This window comes from Passer montanus, unplaced genomic scaffold (genome assembly GCF_014805655.1).
Source record: "Passer montanus isolate IOZ18808 unplaced genomic scaffold, ASM1480565v1 scaffold10, whole genome shotgun sequence".
NCBI classification, from domain to species: Eukaryota; Metazoa; Chordata; class Aves; order Passeriformes; family Passeridae; genus Passer; species Passer montanus.
This window is the reverse complement of record NW_024356505.1, coordinates 25,508,321-25,530,705: the sequence shown is the minus strand read 5'-3', so window position 1 is coordinate 25,530,705 and position 22,385 is coordinate 25,508,321. Positions and strand designations below refer to the sequence as shown.

General features: G+C 36.8%; 1 protein-coding gene across 1 annotated transcript in view; it reads right to left on the bottom strand.

The window, feature by feature from the left end:
- Positions 1–271: 271 nt before the first annotated feature.
- The window catches only part of PLXDC2 (plexin domain containing 2), a 251,777-nt gene continuing 229,663 nt past the window's right edge, over positions 272–22,385 (bottom strand). Inside the window, exons 13-14 of the mRNA XM_039709905.1 lie at positions 17,414–17,574; positions 272–3,235 (exon numbers count right to left, since the gene is read on the bottom strand). Coding sequence (XP_039565839.1) covers positions 3,119–3,235; positions 17,414–17,574 — 278 coding nt within the window. The 3' untranslated portion in view covers positions 272–3,118. The remainder of the gene's footprint in view (positions 3,236–17,413; positions 17,575–22,385) is intronic.

Here is a 22,385-nt window from a genome sequence, read left to right as displayed (position 1 = left end):
TTAAGAGTTAAAATAACTGTTGGGATAAATGACTCTGTAAACAAGCATTTTTCTGAGGAAGATTCAAATGAAGGACCACTGGGAATGCTAGTGAAACCACTGTTTCAGACACTTGGATGAAAATTCATGAATTGTTGAAAATCATTTCAGCTGGATTTCTGGGAGAGGGCTATATGACATTTTTTTGGTCTGGGTCAATTAAACCTTCTGCTTTATAAAAATATAAAAATAGCATTCTCAGTTAATCTCAATATTTTATCAGACCTCTAGATTAATGTTTGTATAATTTTTAATGTGGCAATTTTAATTATTAAAAAATTAGAAAACCAGATGGAATTACAAAACAGCAACAGATTCCTTAATTAACTTTCGCCTACTGGGATAAATAGAACATACCACAGAATATATCAAAGCAGACACCAATGAGACACTATACATCCATTAGTATGCAGGAGGTTTTCTCTTCAGATAGCAATTCTTATCAGACACAAGCATATGCCTATCAATCTTATTAAATAAACCCAGCAACTCCTCATGTTATAATCCACAGCATATAACATCATGGCAAAAACATGAAGGAGTATTCTATGATGCTCCCTGCAGACCAGTGAAATCTCCCACCTAAGTACATGATGAGGACAAAAATGAAAAAAATTATTTCTATTATTTTATGAAGTAGTATAACATGTAAGTTAGTCTGCAAATACTAACAAACATCCTTCAGCTGTGAAGGGGCCTTAAACCAAAAGTAATCAAAACATCAGATTTTAAAATTGTTGACAAATTTGTCTAATCATATCACAAATACTCTGTCAGCTCCATTGCATGACATGTATTACATACCTGGGTAAAAATAGGAATGAATCAGATGAAGAGCAGACCTGTAAACCCATAATAATATAAATCTTCTTTACTTATATGAAATATCCTTTGAACTTATTGCAGTACTATGTAGATTTTTGAAAATTCTCAGGATAATTTGCAAAGATGTTCTCTGAAATAAAAATTATTTCAAACAGGATTCCAGAAGCTCTGCAATTGCTTCTTTTGGAATGAACTCCAGCTGATGACTTCCAAGATTCCCAGAAAAACTGATAATTACTGCACACCAAATACGTTCCTACATGATGTGCACTGATACCTTTTTATTTAATAGAAATGAGTGTCACCATATATATGTGCATACATTTGGTTATTGCTATCAGAATTAAAAGCCTGCAATTTAAACCCAGCCTATTAGAAAAAGGGCTCAGCAGACCCATACAAATGGAAATGACTACTCGCCACAGGTTTTTAACCAGGCTTCAAAACAATGTGTTTGTTAGTACCTTCAGATTAATATCAGTTAGTTTTTGAACAATTTCAACCTCATGCTAGATGATTCAAACCAGATGAAAATAAAAATGTGTTACCCAAAACAAAAGAATACAGAAAATACAGTATTGTAGTATTTACTGAACAAAATAATAAAAATCATGTTTGTTTTTTTTAACAGCATTAAGTAATCAAATTTAGGCCATACAAGCATCAAGAAATGTAAGTAACTGTACTATTAAGGTGGTATCTACAACTTTTTTTAAACTGCTCAAAATCCAAACCCACAAATCTTTTATACCTCACTTAAAAATCATTCAAGTGCCTTGCACAGTATGTAAAAAAATTGATAGTAAATGACTGCTATGAAACGTACATGCAGTACCTGAATTTTATATTTCAATACCTCAGGCCCAGATCATCAAAGCATTTAGGTTTCCACTCCTCAGGGAAGCTCTGGGTCTCTATGTATATTAACCCCTTCCCTGAAAGGAGTAACTGTGGTGTGAATTTATAGTTTTGTCTTTCCCTGTGCAGGGAGGGAAAGGGTCAATTTTACAGAAAGAATGGTTCCAATAGGCAGAAAGTTTATGGACTGCAACTACATGAACCACCTTCCCTACACAACATAAAAATATTCTAATATTAAGGATTATTTTACAACTCAGTGGAAATATGCAGTAATGCAATTCATTTCCTTTGTCTGGATGACAAAAATGCAGTCTTAACAGTCACAAGAACCTGCCTTGTGTTAGCTATAAAAAAAAATATATTTATATATATATTTATGCAACTACTATGTGCATTAAACAAAACCACTGTATGAATCAGCAGGGTTCAATAACACTTGTATCTGAATCTCTGGAAGGGATGCATTGAAGTCTATGGTGCTTCTCAGTAAGGACTCACAATGAAATGGCAAAGAATAGAAACCCATTTATTTTAAATCTTATTTTTCTTACCCCATTGCCTAAGAAATGGTCCATAAGCTCTCTGGCAGCTAAAAGGATCTGTTGCCTTAACTTCAACCTACTGCTGAGAAATGAAAAATACACCTTAATACAAACCTGATCATTCATTTTTTAGTGAACATTGAAATTGAAAATCAGCTAAACGTCATTGTGAACTCCCATGAAATAATTCCACCATCATGAAAATTCTCTGCTGTCTTCAGTTCTTACCAATCTGGGTATCATGAGTTGTTTAGCAGCCTAGTAATCAGCAATGTACAAGAAACATTGTAGTATTCCTGGAAAGCATTTACATTGTGACTCACTCAGGTTGGCAGGTTGATTTAGAATTGAAAAGTGTATTTCACATCTGCTTATGTAAATGTTGGAAAATTCCTTTTTTATTTCTTTACCTGTCTTAAGATACTTTTCTCAATCACACTGTGATCAATGCCCTTTGCACTGAAATGGTACAGATTTTTTCCTCAGTCTTTGACATAACAGAGAAGACTTGAACCAAAGGGCAGCACCCTTGCGTACCAAAGCTTTATTATATTTCTGATTACTGTGCATCCCCACACCTAAAGCAAATAACATGGCACATGTGCCATGGTTCTGATACTGTAGGTGTCCACTGACAAGTGTTCTGCATGAACCATTTTGTTTCAGTCCACTAACAAAAACTACTGTGCAGTAGTAATCTGGTATCTTCGATAGTTTTTCTTCTTGGACAAAGTTTATCCAGAATCTTCTTTCTATCAGGCTACAGCAGCTTAGGGCTCCTTTTCTTTAAAGAGAGGCAAAATAAATGTCTTACACCTGTAGGCCAGTACTGGTGTTCTGTCCCAGAAATTTTAGCACTGCTCTGATACGATGAACCCTTCTTTTTCTCCCACTGGTTCCACCTCAGCATAGGCAGGATGTCCAGATCCTCTTCTGAATTTCATTGCTGGCCATCTGCTTGGACGTCTCTACAACACCAATAATAAAAGAAACTTTTATAAAGGATACTACAATAAATTGTTAATAAAAAGATCTAACAATATCCTGCAATTTTGACCTCTCATATTAAACCACACTCCCTGCAGTTGTTACAGGAATAAAAGGCAGTTCAGAAGCAGCAAAAGTCAGAGGAATTAATACTTCTTTTTATATTTATGAGGGATGACTGTTCTCAAACACATAAACAATTACCACTGCTCTTAGCAATGAAGAGGATGAAATAGCTCCTGTCTGAAATAGTTGATTATCGGATTTGTCACATAAAGAACTGATGCTCCACTAACCTCTAGAGGATCTGTTCAATGACCTTCCTTCCTAGTTCTGCATAGGATTTTTCTAATATACTCTATGCTATGGGAAAATATGTGGCAGAGTTGTCAGGAACTTTAATTTAGAAATTATTTAGGATAAAATTCTGGCACGCTTATGCAGGACTCTCAAAATAATGACTTCCTATTTCAAGTGCCATAATTTCTGCTTGAGTTCAAATAGAAGCAACATTTTTATTTTTACTCTTAAGAACTTTGGGTACAAGAGGCTTAAGAAGTCCTAGCCAGTTTCCATTAGGATCTTGGGTGCCTGCTTTAAAAACAGCTAATAAACAGAGAAAATAAACAGTTATTTTCTAGGGCAGATAAAACAATTCCTGTATTACTATGATATCTCTAGGGAGGAAAAGTGCTTTAAACAATCTGTATTTTTAAATGAATTAATGTCAGGTAAGGCTCAGATTTTGCGTGACAGCTCTGAGATTATGTCAAAGGGAATAGCTTTCAGAAAAACAGGGAAACTCCTTCAATTCCTTCATAGAGTCAGTGAGAAGAAAAATCTTTCCTAAAAAGATTTTTCCCTATTGAAAATTTTATCTGCCAAATATACGGATTTATTTCTCTTTACTGACAAGAGTTACAATCTGTTTGGAAGGAGGGCTAGAAATACAGCAACTTATATAGAAACATTGCAGGAAAATGAGAGGAGAATCAATGAAAACAAGTTACAGCCTATATTTTCATTGACAGCTCAAAAGCTAAATAATTTTACTTTATGACTTTTATTCTGAATATAAACACTGCATTTGATTTTCTTTCCCTATAATACCCCATTTTTATTTCCTTTCAATCACAAAGGAGACTTCATGCTGCTGAGGGGTGTTGTTGGTGGCCACAGCACAGCCACAGCCATGATGTTTTGCTGGGACTCATGGTGCTGTTGGGCAGGGCTCACTAAAGAAATCTTGAGGTGTCACTGGATCTTGTTCCCAAAAAACCACACAGCTGATTGCAGGTTCAGCACAAAGTCTTCCTCAGTGACTATTTTCAGGAAGATACCTCATAAAAGCAACTGCTTCCTTTTCCTCCCATTGCAGGATCAGGTTACTTTTGAGGCATTCAGAGCTAAATTCTGTTTGGCAGGTAATTTAAAATACCAGACTTTTCTGTGCAGCACCTTCCTACAAAATAGGAAGGCAGAACACTGTCTTCTTTAATGGATGTCTCTTCCTAACAAGAAAACTTAGGCCATTTAAACTTTGGATAGTTTTTTCTACCCAAGCTTGATTCTGTGTGTTTTCAAAATTAGGAAGGACAGTTTGGTTACTGCTAAAGAAAAAGGGTCATATTCTGTTCACAGGCTCACTAAAGTAAATCAAGAATAATGCAATTAAATGTAAAGGGTTTATTTCAGATTTACACTGGTACAAATGAGAAAGGAATTTGATGGAGAGGTCTCTAATGAAAAGGGAAAAGGAAAAACCACTGGAAAACTAGCCGGAAAGAATAACTAGAAATGGTATCAAATGGCGACATGTAAGGAGGAGCTGGGTTTTACACTAAGTTGCTTCCTAATTTATTTTTAAAGTCTATCTATGATTAGTTACTGTTTCATTGCTACATGGATGATAGATGCTAAATTTACCATTTTGTACTACTCTTTTTAATTGGCCTTTCCACATGATTAGTTATGGAACAGATGTGTATCACTTTTAATGATACAAGCTATAAGACGTAAATATGAGTTGTTTTTCCAGAAATAAAGTAAAATACTTGAAGGTCATCTTCTAATATTGCATTTACAGTTTTCTGCAGTTTCTTGTCACGTCTGAGGTGAGATTTTCCCTTTATAGTGATTGTTTAATTTCAGCTTCATTATGTCCATGCTGACAGTTTTAAAAGAGAGCACTGACAAACTATCAATTCATTGCCTTATGTAACCCCTTGAAAGCTGTAAAAATATTTCAGCTTTAACTGAAAAAAAACAAAAGTAACTTGATAGATGTTGGGAGATACAAAGTTCCTTCATTTACTGAAGTAGCTCAGTAAATACTTAATGCATTCTTCCTCTTTTTGACCTGTGCAGACTATTTAAAAAACAGAAAAAACCCCCTACCACCAAACAAACCAACCAAACAAAACACACCAATAAACCCCACCAAACCCAAACCAAACAGGGAGAAAGCAAGCTGGGTTACTTAATTAGCCAATACCCAATTTTAGCAGGAAAAAATATGTTTCTTCCTCTGGAATCAGAACACTTAAAGGAAATCCTCTGAGCTGTGGCTGGAGAGTTGTAACTCCTTCTTCCTTTCAGGGTATTACAAAGCAGGAAAACAGGACTAGTATTTTTTTTTTATTTTTTGAAGCTTCCTTGATTTCACTATTTTAAGCAATGAAATTGAGAGGAAAGCACTTGTGACTATACACGACCAGGATGCAGAAGAAATATGTTGAGATGCAGGAAAATAATTTATGATACACATTAAAAATTTTAGTTCCTATTGAAAATCAGTAAGATAAAAAGAAAAAAAATCAGCAGTTGGATAATCCATGGAAAGTGAGGTCTACCTTTCATTTTCCTACATGTCTACACCATTGCTGATGGCTGTGCAGGATGTTTGACTTCCTGCAGCAATACAAAGACTAAAATAACTATATTATATCCATCTTGTAGAAGAGACAGAATTTATGCCATTTTTCTTACTTCCGAAGGAAAACCAGAGGGGATTCCGCCTATTAAAACTAAAGGGTAGAAACCGAAGTAACTTCTCACTCTGGTTGCAAGGAAAGATTTCCAAGTGTATTCTGCTTTTTGATCACTTTCTTCTTTTGACATCTTTCAATATCAGGGATATTTGAGCCTTATAGGCCCTTGCTTATCCATGAAAATCATATGGTCTCATGTAGACACGTTAAAAAAAAGGGTTTGATACATATCTGAGTGCAGTTAATTGAATATAGTCTACATAAAAGAGTTGTTATGATCTAAACATGGTTTCTAGTGTTACAGTAAATGATTTTTTTTCAAGTTGCTATCTGTAGACCATCTTATTTCCTGCTGAACAGTAACCAATACTACAAGATCAGTTACAGGAGGATGGACAGTTGTGTAAAGTTGTGTTGAAATACTGGTATCTGAAGACTGATGCCCTGCATCTGAGAGTTTTTGGTGCTGACATTATTTCTAAAATTTATGCAATTTAACACTTTCCTTCTGAGATGGTAATTTAACAAAAGCAATTCTAATAATGAATATTTTGTTAGCTGCAGCAGTTTTAAGCTTTTACATTTCCTTTCATACATCTGTGTGAAGACAAGTTTCTACCAATAATGGACCAAAGGAACTTGGCAACAGGTATTACATATTTGATATTTTTACATCCTAGCCTCCATTATCACCATCCCATCCGTAGTCTATATTTCCCTGAGTACCCAAAAATGGAATGAGAACAATTCTGTACAGATCTGCAATGTCAGAAGAGCAGAGAAGGAAAACAGTAATGAAATATTTCCCCCTCTGTCATCTCCTCAACCCTGCCACACACGTTTTGTTCCGAAAGATTTCTAAAACACTATCAAAAGTTTCTTTGTATATGTCAACCAGCATAAAATCCCAGAGTGCTTGTGCACGCATCAGCTCTTCATTCCTACTCAGCAGTAAACTTGAACTGTGGATTTCATCAAGACATGCACACTCCTTTTAAAACTGAATTTACTGAGTAGAAATACTGAGTATATTGAGTATAAATACTTGACATAACAGGAGAAGGTCAATCTTTCAAAATCTTGACTCTCCAGAGCTCCCTAGTAAACTTGATTTACCACTAAACTACGCAAAAGCTGAAGTTATTGAGTACCTTTTAGACTGAATGCTCTGGCACAACTTTGTCTCCTCTATGTATTGATTTTTTCTGTATTTCAATCTTTCAAACTTCCAGAGGACTGGATGACTGTGTCTACTGAAGGGCTGCATCTTCTATTTCCTCTAGTGTGAATTCTAGTCTAATTCAGGAGTATAGGCACATTTAAATCTATTTAGAAATGGTACTCTTTAAACACACTCTGTCAAGAAGCCCTATTTAACTCTGATGATATGGAAATATGCAAATATGGATGTATCAAAGTTCTGGATTTATTGCCAAAACTTCAGAAAAAGTGTTATGGCTTACTAAAATTGAATAAGAAAAAGGAAACAAAATTATAGTAAGGTCTTACTAAATGACTAAATATTAATCTGATACTATTCAAAGACTTATTAATCCCAACATTTGTCCAGTGTTAATCTGCCTCAGTAGTCAGGGCTCTGGCTTCTTGTGAGAAGAAAAGATCTTTCTGTTTCCAATTACCTTGACCATAACATGTATTTTTGTGCTCAAAGTTACCTGAAATTTGTGCATTAGTCTTTAATGTCTTCTAGAAACACCCAATTTATTTGACAAATCACAGTCAGAAGTGGATGAGGCTACAAATATCTGAAACTACACTTCTGATATATATTCCCAGGAATAAGAAAAGAACAATTACCTGACACCATGTTAAATTCATATTTTGAACAAACTGTTCTCAAATAAGGATAGCTTCAGACTTAAGATTTAGTAGAGTCATTTACAGGCTTCATTTATTTTTCTTTTTGATAGAAGTACTTGTTTAACTTAACTTTTTGTGATTTAAACCATCTTTCTGTAACGTTTTTTGAGGTCTTATGTTCTTCTGAGGAGCTGGCTGCTGAAGGATGAGAAACAGAATGCCTCCTTCCTCTACACCTTTGACTTTTATTGTCAGTGTTGATTATTTATTTTAGTGCTTCTCCCTTGTGGTCGATTTAGGTTTCCCTTGCTGAACTGCTGGTTCCTGCTGAGCTGGATAAGCTTTGGAAAAATAACTTTACTATCAGTACTAGGCAATGACAGTGAGATCAATGACAATACTCCTAATGCCAGGACTTCAAAAGAAGAGAAGAAAAATGATACCTGTTCTCTTCTTTTTAATCATCTTCATGAAACACAATTCAGCCTGAACATCTGGACAAAAACTACTTGATGACCATGTTAAGCCTATTTCAAACTAAAAGCATAATCCCCTATAAAAAACAATGGGTCATATCCCAGAAGAAAACAGCAAAGCTGTGTGAGCTCCATCAGCTGGCTTAGACAGCTGATGATCTCATTATTTTTACAAAAACCCTTATTTTTTTTTAAATCTGTCTCCTATTTAGTTCTTGTTTGTTTGAAGACATACACTGCATTTGTGACATTAATGCAGAAACCTAGAAATGGTACATGTAAAACATGGCTGGATGTTAAATCTGGCTTTAATTTGTGGTGTGCTGTTACAAGCAGAGAAGTAAAATGGTGACCCAGAAATGTCCATTTATTTCCTGAGTTCTGAAATACCAAGAACTTCAACATTTTAAACTATTTTCTCATATTATTTCCTTCGGCTAAACAGACAGCGGGATAAGCAGAAGATCAAAATCTGAAGAAAATCTACTGCTAGATGTGTAGATGTGTGTACCAGTGAATGTTTTCAGATACAATTCCCTATGCAGCTCATCATTTAGTAAAAACCCCAATAACTGGTGTTTTCTCAGACCACCCCAGCTAGAGCTCAGTATTTATAAATCATCCTCAGTTCATGCTAAGAGTCTACATGCTGTCAGCTTTAAGTGAGGCAGAGTTAAATGACAGGAATGCAGATTCTTTCATGCTGGTAGGTCTTTATGCCAAAAATCAGTCACAACCTTATTTACTTTACTAGCAAATACATAATTTAAGTTAAATCAAGGACATAATTTAAGTTAGAATCAAGAGGAGTCAAGGTGCATTCTCCATGCTCTGATCACATACTATGATGTGTTTGCTGAAGATCTTCAGCTGTTTCTTCCTCCATCCTTGCCTTTTTCCTGAAGGTCACTCCCTGGCTTGATAGCACCAGTTCAACTCTCTGTGTGGCCATTTAAACAGATTCCTGAAATTATGCATCTTAAACATCCACAATGAAGTAAAACTAACAACCAAAAAAAGATAGGTGTGTGCATGTGTGTGATGTAAATGTACATGTATGTTTCTAAGCAGCTGAACCAGCAAAATAAAGCTCTGGAATTAAAAAACAATGCTTGGACGCCAAGGAGGCTGGGAACATGAAGGCAAAAGGTGTGACCTTCAAAACAAGATCTCAGCTCAAAAGAATGTTAATTTTTAACCACAAACACACACACTGCTCTTCAGTATGTGACATATTAACTACTATTAATACATACACAGCCACTAATAAATAAGCTCTGAATTAATTCATATTCTTACAGCTTCAGAGTCCACATATGTTAGTAAGTTTTGTAACTATAAGGGGAATACAAGAGAAAGGCTCTTGCCTGAGGTTAAGAAGTCCTAATTTGAAATGTCATTTTAGACTCCTTAAAATCCTTTGCCCCCAGAAAATTGCCAAAGTAAAATTTTATTAATCTCTTTTCAAGCCTCCTGTAGTCATGCTTGACAATGTATCATTCTGTCCATATGGGAAGAGACATCCCAGTCTTTCACTCCTTACCTTCATATCACAGAATCACAGAATCTGCTGAGTTGGAAGGGACCCAGAAGGGCCCTTGAGTCAACTCCCAGTGCTGCACAGAACCATCCCCAGGAGTCCCACTCTGTGCCTGTGAGTATTGCCAAATGCTCCTTGGGCTCTGTCAGGCTGGTGCTGTGACCACTGCCCTGAGGAGCTGTCCCAGTGCTGAGGGAAGAACCTTTTCCAACCTAAACCTCCCCTGACACAACCTCAGGCCATTCCCTAAGGTCCTGTCACTGGTCACCACAGAGAAGAGATCAGTGCCTGACTCTTCTCCTCATGAGGAAGTCATGGACTCCAATGAGGTCTCCTCTCAGTCTCCTCCAGGCTGAACAGATCAAGAGATCTCAGCCACCATCTTTGTTGTCTTCCTTTGGACTCTCTCTAATAAATATTTTTCTTTGTGGCACCCAAAACTGCCCCCAGCAATTCAGGTGAGGCCACCCCAGTGCAGAGCAGAGCAGGACAATCCCCTCCCTTGCCCTGCTGGCCATGCTGTGCCTGATGTCCCCCGGACAGGGTTGGCCCTCCTGGCTGCCAGGGCACTGCTGGCTCATGTTCAACTTGTCATTGACCAGGGCCCCCACGTTCCATGGCACTGCTCTCCTGTATCTCATTCCCCAGGCTGTCTGTACATCCAGGGTTGCTCCATCCCAGGTGCAGAATCCAGCACCTTCCCATGTTGAGCTTCAATGGTTGGTGATTGCCCAGCCCTCTGATTTTTTGAAGTCTCTGCAGGGCCTTTCTGCCTTTGAGGGAGTGAACAGCTCCTGCCAGTTTTGTATCATCTGTGAACTTGCTTAGTGTCCCTTCCAGTCCTGGGTCCAAGTCATTGATGAAGCTGTTGAAGAGCACAGGGCTGAGGATGGAGCCCTGTGGAACCCCAGTAGTGACAGGTCCCCATTCTCTGTCACTCCATTCTCTGTAACCCTTTGTGCCTGACCCGTGAGCCAGCTGCTCACCCATCACATGGTGTGTTTATCCAGCTGTGAGCTGGACATCTCGTGCAGAAGGACGCTGTGAGAAACAGCATTGAAAGCTATACTGAAATCGAAAAATCTCATTACATCAACTGGCCCCCCTTGGGTTACCTTGTCACAAAAGGAAATCAGGTTGGATAAGCAAGCCTTTACTCTCATGAAGTTGTGCTGGCTGTGACCAGTGAGTGTGTTGTCTTTATTATTCAGGTTTTTCAATACCTGCCAGAATAATGTTCTCCATAACTTTACCAGGCACTGAAGTGAGACTGACAGGCCTGTAGTTTATGGGGTCCTCCTTCTTGCCTTTCTTGAAAGTTCAGACAGCTTACACCAGCTTCCAGTCAGCTGGGACTTCTCTGTATTCCCAAGACTGCTCAAAAATAATTGAGAGAGCTTCCGTAATGACATCATCCAGCTCTTTGAGGATTCCTGAATGAATCCCACCAGGCCCCGTAGCTTTGTAGGGATCCAGCTGGACCAGCAGATCCTGCATGGTTTCAGGGGTGACTGAGAGTTGATCATTCTTGCAGTCATGGTTCTCCAGCTCAGGGCACCCTTGGTCCATCATCCTTGCTGAAGACAGAGGCAGAGAATGTGTTAAACACCTCTGCCTTGTCTCTGTCCCTGTTTGTGAGGAGACCATCCTCATCCTGTAATGGGACAATGTTGTTTTTACACTGCTTAGTATTAACATACTTGAAAAAACTCTTTTTATTGTCCCCCACAGCTCTGCTCTGCTGAGCTTTGGCCACATGAATTTTCTCCCTACAGTGGCCAGCAGTGGCTCTGTGTTTTTCCCATGTCACCTGACCTTGCTTCCACTGGGCATATGCCTTCCTTATCCTCCTTATTTTTAAGAGAATATTCCTGTTCTGCCAAGATGACCTTCTGCCTCACCTGCTTGACTTCTGACATTTGGGAATTGCCTGCTCCTGTGCCCTCAGGAGGTGATGTTTGAAAAGTGACCAGCACTGACAGACAGCAGCACCTGCAAAAGCTTTTTTTCCCAAGGGATCTTACTCACTAATTCCCTGAGCAGTCTGAGGTCTACTCTCCTCAGGTCCAGAGTCAAGGTTTTTGCATTTTTCCTTCTGTTAACAGAGATTTTAAACTTGATCTCTTCGTGGTCACTATGGCCAAGATGGCTTCCAATCTCCACTTGCTCACAAGATCCACCCTGTTGACAAGGAGTAGATCAAGGAGGGCATCTTTCTAAGCCTGTTCCATAAAGTTGTCATCCAGGCTTTTAGAAATCTTCTGGCCTGGGTTATACCAGCTGTGTGATGTTCCCAGTCAATTTCTGGCAAGTTGAATTCTCCCACAAGGACAAGGGCAGTTGACTTGGAAGAGTCCCTTAGTTCCTCAAAGAATAATTCATCATTGTCCTGTCCAGGAGGTCTGTAGTGGACTCCCACGATGACATCTACATTATTTGTTTGTCCCTTAATTCTCATCCAGAGGCTCTCATTTGTGCCATTGAGCTCCATACATTCTGCCCCTCTGTCCCAGACAGTGCCACCCCTGCACCTCTGCTGCCCTGCCTGTCCCTCCTGAAGAGGTAACCATCCAACAGGGCACTCCAGGCACAGGACCCATCCCACCAGGTTTCACTTCTCAGCTGTGGCCAGATCATATTACCTTTGATCTCCAATGGCAGAGCACTGTGATGACAACTGAGGTAAATCTCAAGCCTCCAAAGGACTTTGAATCATAATATAAGGAAGTAAGGGAAGAAACACACAAAGTATGCAAGTGTAAACTTGTGTCGTGCAACCCTTCTGTCCACTGATAACTGGTTGCAAACATGAAAAAAACAACTGAATAAAAAGTAGTCAGACTTATACCTTATTTTTCAATTTGCTATATGTTCACTTGACATTAATTTCTCTCAACACCCAAGTTCAAACACACATGTAAATAATTAGAGATTAAAAATACAGGAAAAAGAAAGAACATGAGGGGGGAAAAAAAGGGAAGAATTAACATATAAAACTAAAGCTTCAATTTAGCCCACAGCTCATTGAAATCTGAGCAAATCCATCTGGCTCAGTTGGGAATTTCTTTACTCCTCTTTACATTGAGCTTTGGACCTCTAGATCACATATGCTGTGACCTTTATCACAGGTATGCAATCCATGACATTCAGGACATCATGACTGACTTCTTGGCCATCAAGCCTCACATCCTGAATACATAAATTAGTAAATCAATCAATCAATAAATCAATCAATCAATCACTTTTTAATTGTGCTATAGCTAATGTATAGTGATATATGTTATAGCTAGATTTCTGACATAAACTTTACTGAGAAAGTAATAAGAGCATTATTTGACATGTATCCTACTTTACAAAAATCAGTCCTGATCAGCTCAAAGTATACTCCAGAGACACAGGATTCCTCAAGTTAGGAATATGTAATGTGATTAAAGAGAGGAAACCATTGGCAACTAAATAAAATTCAGTGGAGAGGAAATACTGCAATGCTAACGATAAGTAAATAGAAAACCAAGGCGTGCAATATCTCTTCTGTCATTCTGCAAGCTAATCTTTTGTCAATATTTACTCTTAGCTCTTAGGAAGAGCCTGCATTCATTGGAACTTTGACTGAAGCTCCCTTGACTTTAAAAGCTGATAATTCGTTCTGTTTTTGGGCCACCAGAGAAATGTCCAACCTAAACAATAAAAGCCATGTTGAACAGTGTAGTGGTTGGAAGAAACAGGAAAACAGTGCATTTTGAATTAAATCTTCTACACACTTAATAAAAAGTGGAACTATTTTGAAAATGCGTTGAACTGTTTGGATGGTATTGTTTTAAAATTGCACACTACCACAGGCAAATTGAATAGCACTGGTATTTAAGACTTCTCACACTCTTAGTTCAAAGTAGCTATTCTTATTCCTGCTGGGGCTGCTCATGTGTATTCTGCTCAACAGGCACGAACAAAAACCCCTAGGGAAGCATTTTCCTCAGACTTAAAAGGTAAAAAAAGTAATAGAATAATGCTACTATATTCTAAGACAATAGCTTTTGTAATAAATGGTATTTTTCTTGGCTTTTGTGTATTGTTTATTTAAACCAACTATTCTGCACTCAGGATATCACTTAATGGTGTTCAGAGGTTCCACAGGAGATTGCCTTTATCAGTGCAAGGGTAAACAGCACAATCAAAGTCTGGGTGTATTTATTCTTATCTGGAAGAGCTCACTTCATGACAAACAAGAACTGGATTTGCGATGAGCTTTGTGAGAACCTGAGTGAGGAGGTAAGTGAATATTGGGTGATATCTGTGGAGAACACAAGGAAGAAAGAGACTTAAAGCCTCAGATACAGGATCAGTTTATTACACTGTTCTTCAATAACCACTCATGACTATAAAACAAATCTACTAAAAATACCTTAACAAACCTTAACCCAAAAAACCCAACAAAATCTGATTGAAAATTACATTTTACCTACCAACTAGTGGCAGTATCTTAGATGTAAAAAGAAGTTTCTCTATTAATTAGAGTTTTGAATGAGTGCTATGTTTAATGTCTATATGATGCCTCCATAAAATAACTTCTTTAAAAGTAAACACAAATATGCCAGCTGTCTTTTGGCCAGCCTTAGAGTTATATTAATTACTAATGATAGATAAAGTGATGTGGATCTTGATTTGGCTTGAAGACTTGATGGCAGACTACAGTGTACTTGTAATTTTTTAGACATCTGTAGGAGGGAGATGCCTGTCCATCTGTCACATCTTGTTTTAACTGTGCAATGTGCTTATTCATCAAGAGACCCATAGGAAACAGTATTATTTTCAGAAATATTTATGTTCTTGTTCTTATTTCATGACCAAGCCCATGGCAAACCTCTTGAGCTCTTTTCCTAGAATGGTAACATCAGATCCATATTTCATTCATTTCCCATAAATAATGCAGCTTGTCTTCTGTGCTTTGTGGGCTATGATGTTATCTGTAACAGCTTATTCAGATATTTTTCAATTGCACAAATGCAATAAAGAATGATTTCTTGTAACACTGGCCTATTTATGCCAGTTTTGCCTGATTATTTTTTGCAATTAATTTTCAAAAGGCAAGTTTGAGAAGGTATTTTCTTCTTTGCAAACATGTAAATCTTCTTTAGAAAAATGTAAATCCTATAGATCAGATGGATATATGAATAACACATTCTACTTATTTTTGAAAAAAAAACTTATCTAAATTATTTTTTGAATTGATAAAACAACTTTCTTTTTAAAATTAAATTATTAAACTTATTGAAAGCAATTTCATTTCTAGAATGATTACCTTGTTCTGTTCTAGGCTTACGATACCAAAAATGGTTTTAAAGTTTTGACATTTGTGTAAGTGTTCTGAAGGACAGTCATCCCCTATTTCATCCCTTTTAGTGATTTTCCCACTACATCAGTGTTTGCACCACTCACAGGGAAAGGCCACCCATTCATATTTTTTACAATTCTTTCTAATGCTGGTCCTTCACAAGTAGCACAATTATCTTAGTAACCAATAGAGAATGTAGGTTATACCCTGTTTTACATAAATTTTATTTTGACTGATTTCTCCTTATTTTATACAGAAAGTTTATGTTTTTCTCTTTATTCTAAATGACTACATTGCTTGCTGAAAGACATGTTGGCTGTGACTAAGAATAGAATGATAGATTGATTAATGGCACCTAAGGATTAGATTCAGTGGGATGAGTTTAACAACACTGATAAGACACCTCTGTTTGCATGATGAGTATGATATCAATGAAAGAAATAAATTAACATGCTGCCATTCACTTATTTTCGCCTTATTTTTAACATCTATAATTTCTTCTGCTCTTTCTATTAGTGCAGAGAGAAACAGACTCTTTTAGACCATAAAAGAGTCTTTTCTATCACACTATGACAGATAAGAAACTTGCTTTTAGTAGAGTGGAAGAATAGACATTCAATCCATATAAATTTAATCTGAGTGTGAAAAAAAGAAAGGGACAAAACCTTCTTTTTCATACAAGGACTTCAGTGGAATTTTGTTTGTCTATATCAACAGTGAACTGGCTTGAAATGCTGCATAAACATGAGAGAAAACTATGTGTTATATGGATTCTGTTCCCTCATGGTTAGCACAGTTACATTACTAGAACAGGAATACCGATAAACAATTCATTCTGATTTCTGTCACTACTATTCCATCTAAGAAGAATATTTATTATAATATGATGTTAAAGATGAATAATTCTGTTCATGTTCATGTCTCACCTCAATTCTCATTGCTGTCACTAGGAATAAATGTCTGCATCTTCCTGGTCCAGGCTTTTGCCTAAGCAATCCCTAAGGTATGTCCCTAGTGACACTTCCAGTGGTTCTGCATCTTCACTGTTGTCCAATAGCAAGTGTCCAGGCTCTTCACAGGAAGGGAATACCACAAGTGGGGGTTAAGAACAGTCATCCCTTTCTTTCATGTTCAGCAAATCTATACTTATCACAAGGCAGAAGAATGCTACTGAGTTAAAAAAAAGAAACCACAAAGAGGTGTAGGTATTCATGGGTTTTTGTGGACACAAAAGCCTATGGAGAATTTTCCTTTCTCATATTTTTGTCTGCAGTGGAACTGAACTGACTAAATGTCAGCATCTGCCATGTAGGTATCTGCACCTAAGATAGCTATCTGTATTTGAGGGAGAAAAATGTCAATTCATCTAATCCTAAAGGGGATGTCTCAAATAGTTAAGATGAATCATGGCCTAAAAGAGTCTGTTTCTCTCTACACTAATAGAAAGACCAGAAGAAATGATAGATGTTAAAAATAAGGTGAAAATAATCTTTTTCATGCTCTATACAAAGTGTAAAAAGATTCCTTTAAATGGTATGAGGAACAGCTAACACAAATTTCCAGCTAAAAATGTACTAGAAGTCAGCTCTTCTGTAGAATTAAGAATGAATATTTTTTTCCTCCCCCCACAGAAGAAATTATAGAAAAATTATATGCCCTGAAATAAACTGACAGTGCCCAGGAAAGGTAATGGAAAAATGCAATTGTGAGGAAAATGAAGAACAGGAAAGAGAAGTAGTGCGATATCTGACATATATCTCTTAGATATATGTCCTGTCTACAAGCAAAAGAAGTAATAGCAATGGTAGCTAAAGGAGCAGAATGACAAGCATGCTAAGAACAAAACAATATCCCCTGCTGAGAGAGCTCCTTTTCGTCAAAGATTACACCATGAACACGAAGACATTTTTTGATTCGCTTAAGAAAGATCTATTTGGGTAACTCCAAATACCCTAGCCAAGAGACAGGATTAGTGACACAGAGTGCTGCTCTTGTCTTACCTCTATAAAGAAGAGACTCGCTGCTGACGTTGGATGGTGATACATGTAGACAGTCACGAGGATGGCTGCAGCCACAACGAGGACCAGCACCAGGATGCCGACAATTAACCCGGCATGAAGCGTTCCACCTTTCTTCTCTGCTGCACTGTCATCTGTTGAAGCTGCACAAAGAGCACACTTCTTAGCACAGTACTGCCTTACCCATTCCATTACACAGATGGCAACTGAGAATTTGCTTTTTCTGTGTTACCTCATTTTCTACAGCCGCAGTTGGAAAAAGATATTAGATGTCTCTTTTCTACAACTGGGTACTCATAATCTTAATGAAGAGACTTTCAAATGTTTTACTGATTCTAATTCAATAAATGAAATTAGTATCCTTTCTTTTGAAATTAAAACGGACAGTCTGAAGTTCCTAATTGCCTTTATAATAAATTTTGCTTTGATTTTCTTATAAAATGATTGCATTTGTCCTACAGAGAAAAAAGTACTAATTGAATACATTTTTAACATTTTATTTTTCTTTAAATATTCCATTTGAGACATGCCACAAGCCCTTATGAGGTCTAGGTATTAAACACATTCTGAAAGCCTTATTCATTAGCTTGTAGAAGAGTTTGGAACTGCTCTTTGCAACTGAATCAGACAGCCAAAAGTGCAACAGATGGACACAAATATCCTGCAATATTTTGATCTTGGTCTCAATAGAATGCTTGTCATGCCAAAGTATTACAAAACATCATTCATTTACTAAACTTGATACCAAGAAGCCACTCATGCTATGCTCCTGTCAGGATAAAAGAGGGTTGTCTGTGTCACAAGCAACTTGCCAGGAGTTCTTCCAAAATAAGTGACTGAAAGCCTTTCAACAACAATGTAATCTCTGGGGAAAAAGTTTCTCAATATATCAACCAACACTTGTAGAACTGGTTGTTCTTCATCATACTCTTGCACACAAGAATTGTTGTTCTGCCCGCTTCTGCAGGCAAAAGAGCCATTCAGAAGTCCTAGGTTTAAGGAACACCAGCAGACCACTGGTAATTTGACTTCATCAACTTCCATCATTCTCCTAGATATTCTTCATCCAGAGGGTTCCTGGGCACCTCACGGAGGTGGTTACAGCACCAAGCCTGACAGAGTATTAGAAGCTGAACACTCCATACTGAAGTTAAAATTGAGAATTGGAAAAATACAGGAGAAAGGCATATTGATGCAGGTAGTGGTAAATGTCTTGCATGAGGGGCAACAAAAGAAAAGAGGAAGAGTTAATCTGCCCATACACCCAGGTATGGCAGCGTGTTTCTCACCAGACTAAACCAGGCTGCACGGTTTGTCACCCAGCAGATTGCACAGCACCATTGGAACAAAAGGGTGAAAAGGAAAATGAAGATGCATTATCTTAGTCAAGACATATATCTGATTATTATTCCATGGAATAGTTATGTATCTCTGGGGACAGAGAAGGGATTCATGTACATATCCCCTTTGTCCATATTTCCTCAGTCTTGATTCAGGACAGTCAAAACCCCACAGTGTTCTCTGTTCTGTCCCCATAAAGTCAGCAACACTTTGTGGAGTAAGGAACTGAATAACAGAATCAGAGGATGAAGAAAAAGATCCCAATAAACCGGGAAGATAAACTAGCATGTGGGAAACTAATGATTTTAATAAAAAACTGCAAACATGATACCCACTCCGGTACAGTTGAATCCTGCAGGTATCATTCTTTTTAAAAGTTCATGAGTATCTGTTCACATAGGGACTTCAGTTTTAATTGTACTGGTTTTGGACATGAATTTTGAGGGTTTGTATGAATAGGATCCAAGAACCAGGTCTCTCCCTGCTTAAATCCTACAAAGGGATTTATTTTGCTTTCTTAGAGCTTAGTTCACAAAATGTATAGGAGTTTTGAAATGGAAAATTACCTGTCAGCCTTTATTTTATTTTATTTTATTTTATTTTATTTTATTTTATTTTATTTTATTTTATTTTATTTTATTTTATTTTATTTTATTTTATTTTATTTTATTTTATTTTATTTTATTTTATTTTATTTTATTTTATTTTATTTTATTTTATTTTATTTTATTTTATTTTATTTTATTTTATTTTATTTTATTTTATTTTATTTTATTTTATTTTATTTTATTTTATTTTATTTTATTTTATTTTATTTTATTTTATTTTATTTTATCACAATAGATACTGTGAACATTTCCAGGCAATTCTTTATACTGAAGTGGAGGAAAGGAGATATCACCTAGAGTGTCGAAGTTCTATTTTTCAAATTTTCAAAATTGTCTCCTAAAGGGTCATTAAAATACTTCCTACTAGTTAGAGAACTATATAAAAAAGGACGCAAGATTCATGGAGAAGACAGGAAAGAAAGGTGACTGAAAAAAAGATTCTTCTTATTTTCAGACAGCAGAATCTTTTGCTTGACATAGCCATCGATATTCATTTCATCTGAGAACAGATGAATGGATAGAAACACCAGTCTTAGTTTCTGTTCATGCACTGTAACAATATTTAGTACTTGTACATATTTTTCAAATTGCCATACAAATGGAAATTAAGTAACAGAAAGGCCATCAGAAAAGGCCTTCTTGATTGTATATCCTCTTGGCTGGACTGTTAACTCCATTGGTGAACAGTTTAGCTCTGAGTCACCCTACTGAGAAGCAACAGATCCTGCAAAGGAGCAGAGGATTCATAGCTTCTTTGTCTCATAATTATCTTTTTGACTGTTTCATACTCTTTAGTTCAATGTCACATTTGTGCATCAAAAATTACCTTGTCACATGTACCCATTTTCAGGCCAATTTGCACTAAACAAGCAATTTGTATTGTTACTATGATATGGTTGAAAGCATAACATCATATTCTGCATTTTAAAGAGTTCTGGACTTCAGCAAAGGTCCTAACCACTCTATAAAGGTCATCAGTTTAATCCCTTCTGATCTGATATTTTCTCAGCTTTCAGCATCCAGCTTTGCAAACTAGAGCACAGTCTCTTTGAAACAGCACAGGTGTCAACTGCCTGCCCAGATTTCTGCTAGTCAAGGGTGGAGCACTGTGTGGATGTCAGGGCAGTGATAAGAATGCCAAATGCAAAAAAAAAAATTAAACAAAAGAAATGCTTTCCTTAAGTTACATCAAGTTTAAGTAACTTGTAGTTTCCATAATGGAAATTCAGTCCATTGACCCCAGGGCTCAAATACTCTTGAGAAATTGATTTCACTCTCTTTGCACAGACACAATAAACAGTGTTGTCAACACTGAAAATACTCTTTGCTGCAAAATCAACTGTCAGTTCTTTTAAAAAGCCACCAAGGGAAATAGATAAAAAAGCAAGGACTTGGAAACTTTTTCAGGTGTAGAAGTCTTACTAAGATTATCACAGCATGTCTGTTCCAGGCAAGGCTAAACCCCTGAAATGCTATTTGTTTTATGACCAATCCTTTCCCAAAAGGAGTTTTCTCTATGGAACTTTCCCCACATTTTCCTTTTCTTATGCTCAAGAGGCAATTGTTACATATAATACATGCTGTATTTATAATGTCTTCTCAAACTCTTAAATGCATTAAACTTTCAAGCCAAAGGAGCCTTTTAATATCTCCAAGGTCAGTCTGCTTCTCATTTGGTGCTGAATGACTGGATAGAAAGAGCAAGTAGCCTTTTTTCCTTAATATAAAGACACAGAATCTGAACAAGAAATAGCTGTTCTGATACTGGAATGTTTAAAAAATAAAAGTGAAAAACAATAAAAATGTTCCTATTATTTCCATTAGAAACACTATAAAATCTTTGATTTAAAATAAGTATTATATCGCCAGTTACTCTTGGGCTAGCTTCTTTTGGAGTAGGAAAACAAAAAACCCTCAGGGAATGAAAATTGAAAATCTTGCTTTGCCATGTCACACAGGACTATGATACTGACTTTAACAGAACAAAAGTGTCTACAAACTGAGACTGCTTTTTAGTGTTTACAAACTGCTACTGCTCTTTTGGTACATTGCCAACATTATTTTTCTCACAGCTGCATATTAACCCTTGAGGTCTGTAAAATAATGAAATACATGGTTTTATGATCCAATTTTAAAGTTTACAAAAAGTTTCTACTGTGATAGTTTTATATACGAGAAAACAAAATTGTGATACAAATGTTTACACCTCTTATGATATGAGATACAAAAGAGTTTAATTTCCAGAGATTACTATCTCTGTCTGTGAGAACAGAGATACAAAACTTTTTACAGGAAAACTGTGGAGAAATAGATGAACTTCTGGTACTTCCTGGCTAGAAAATTTCCTTTATATAAACTGATGTGGAACAAAAGGTGAATGACGGACAAAAATGTAGAATTTCATTGCAGACTTGGAAAATAAAATTTTGCTTTTCCCTCCAAAAGCCACGGCATTCCTTTTTGCTCTTGCATTTTAATCAGATGTTAAAAGACCATCTGGAAAAAAAACCCCATTGGATTTGAACCTCCAGTTCAAACTCACTTTTATGCATGTGAATCATTAAGGGATAAAACACAATACCTTATTTGACCCTCCTGACTGACACACAAAGCCACAGATATAGATTATTTAAATAGCAGCAATCAGCCTGAAGATGATAACTCAGTCCCAAATTTGGTTCTTTTCTCCCCTCTTTTTACCAGAAGAATGCACTTTCTCCTTTTTGATCAGCAAAAGAGCAGAAACCTTCTCTTGCTGCATGTTCTGGGGCAACTACAGATCAAGTTCACTCAGCAGCCCTCCACCCTATTACATATATAATTTCTAGCCTGGAAACTGCATCAGTCCTGTTTGCATGACTGGGGGTTTGAGTTCATAGGCTCCTGCCAAGAGGCAGGACATAATGTTTAGGACATCTGAGCATACAGGCTTACAGGTACAGTGAGCACAATAGAGCCACCAGATTTTTCCCCTCTTCTGGGCCTCCATTTACATCTGCAGCGTG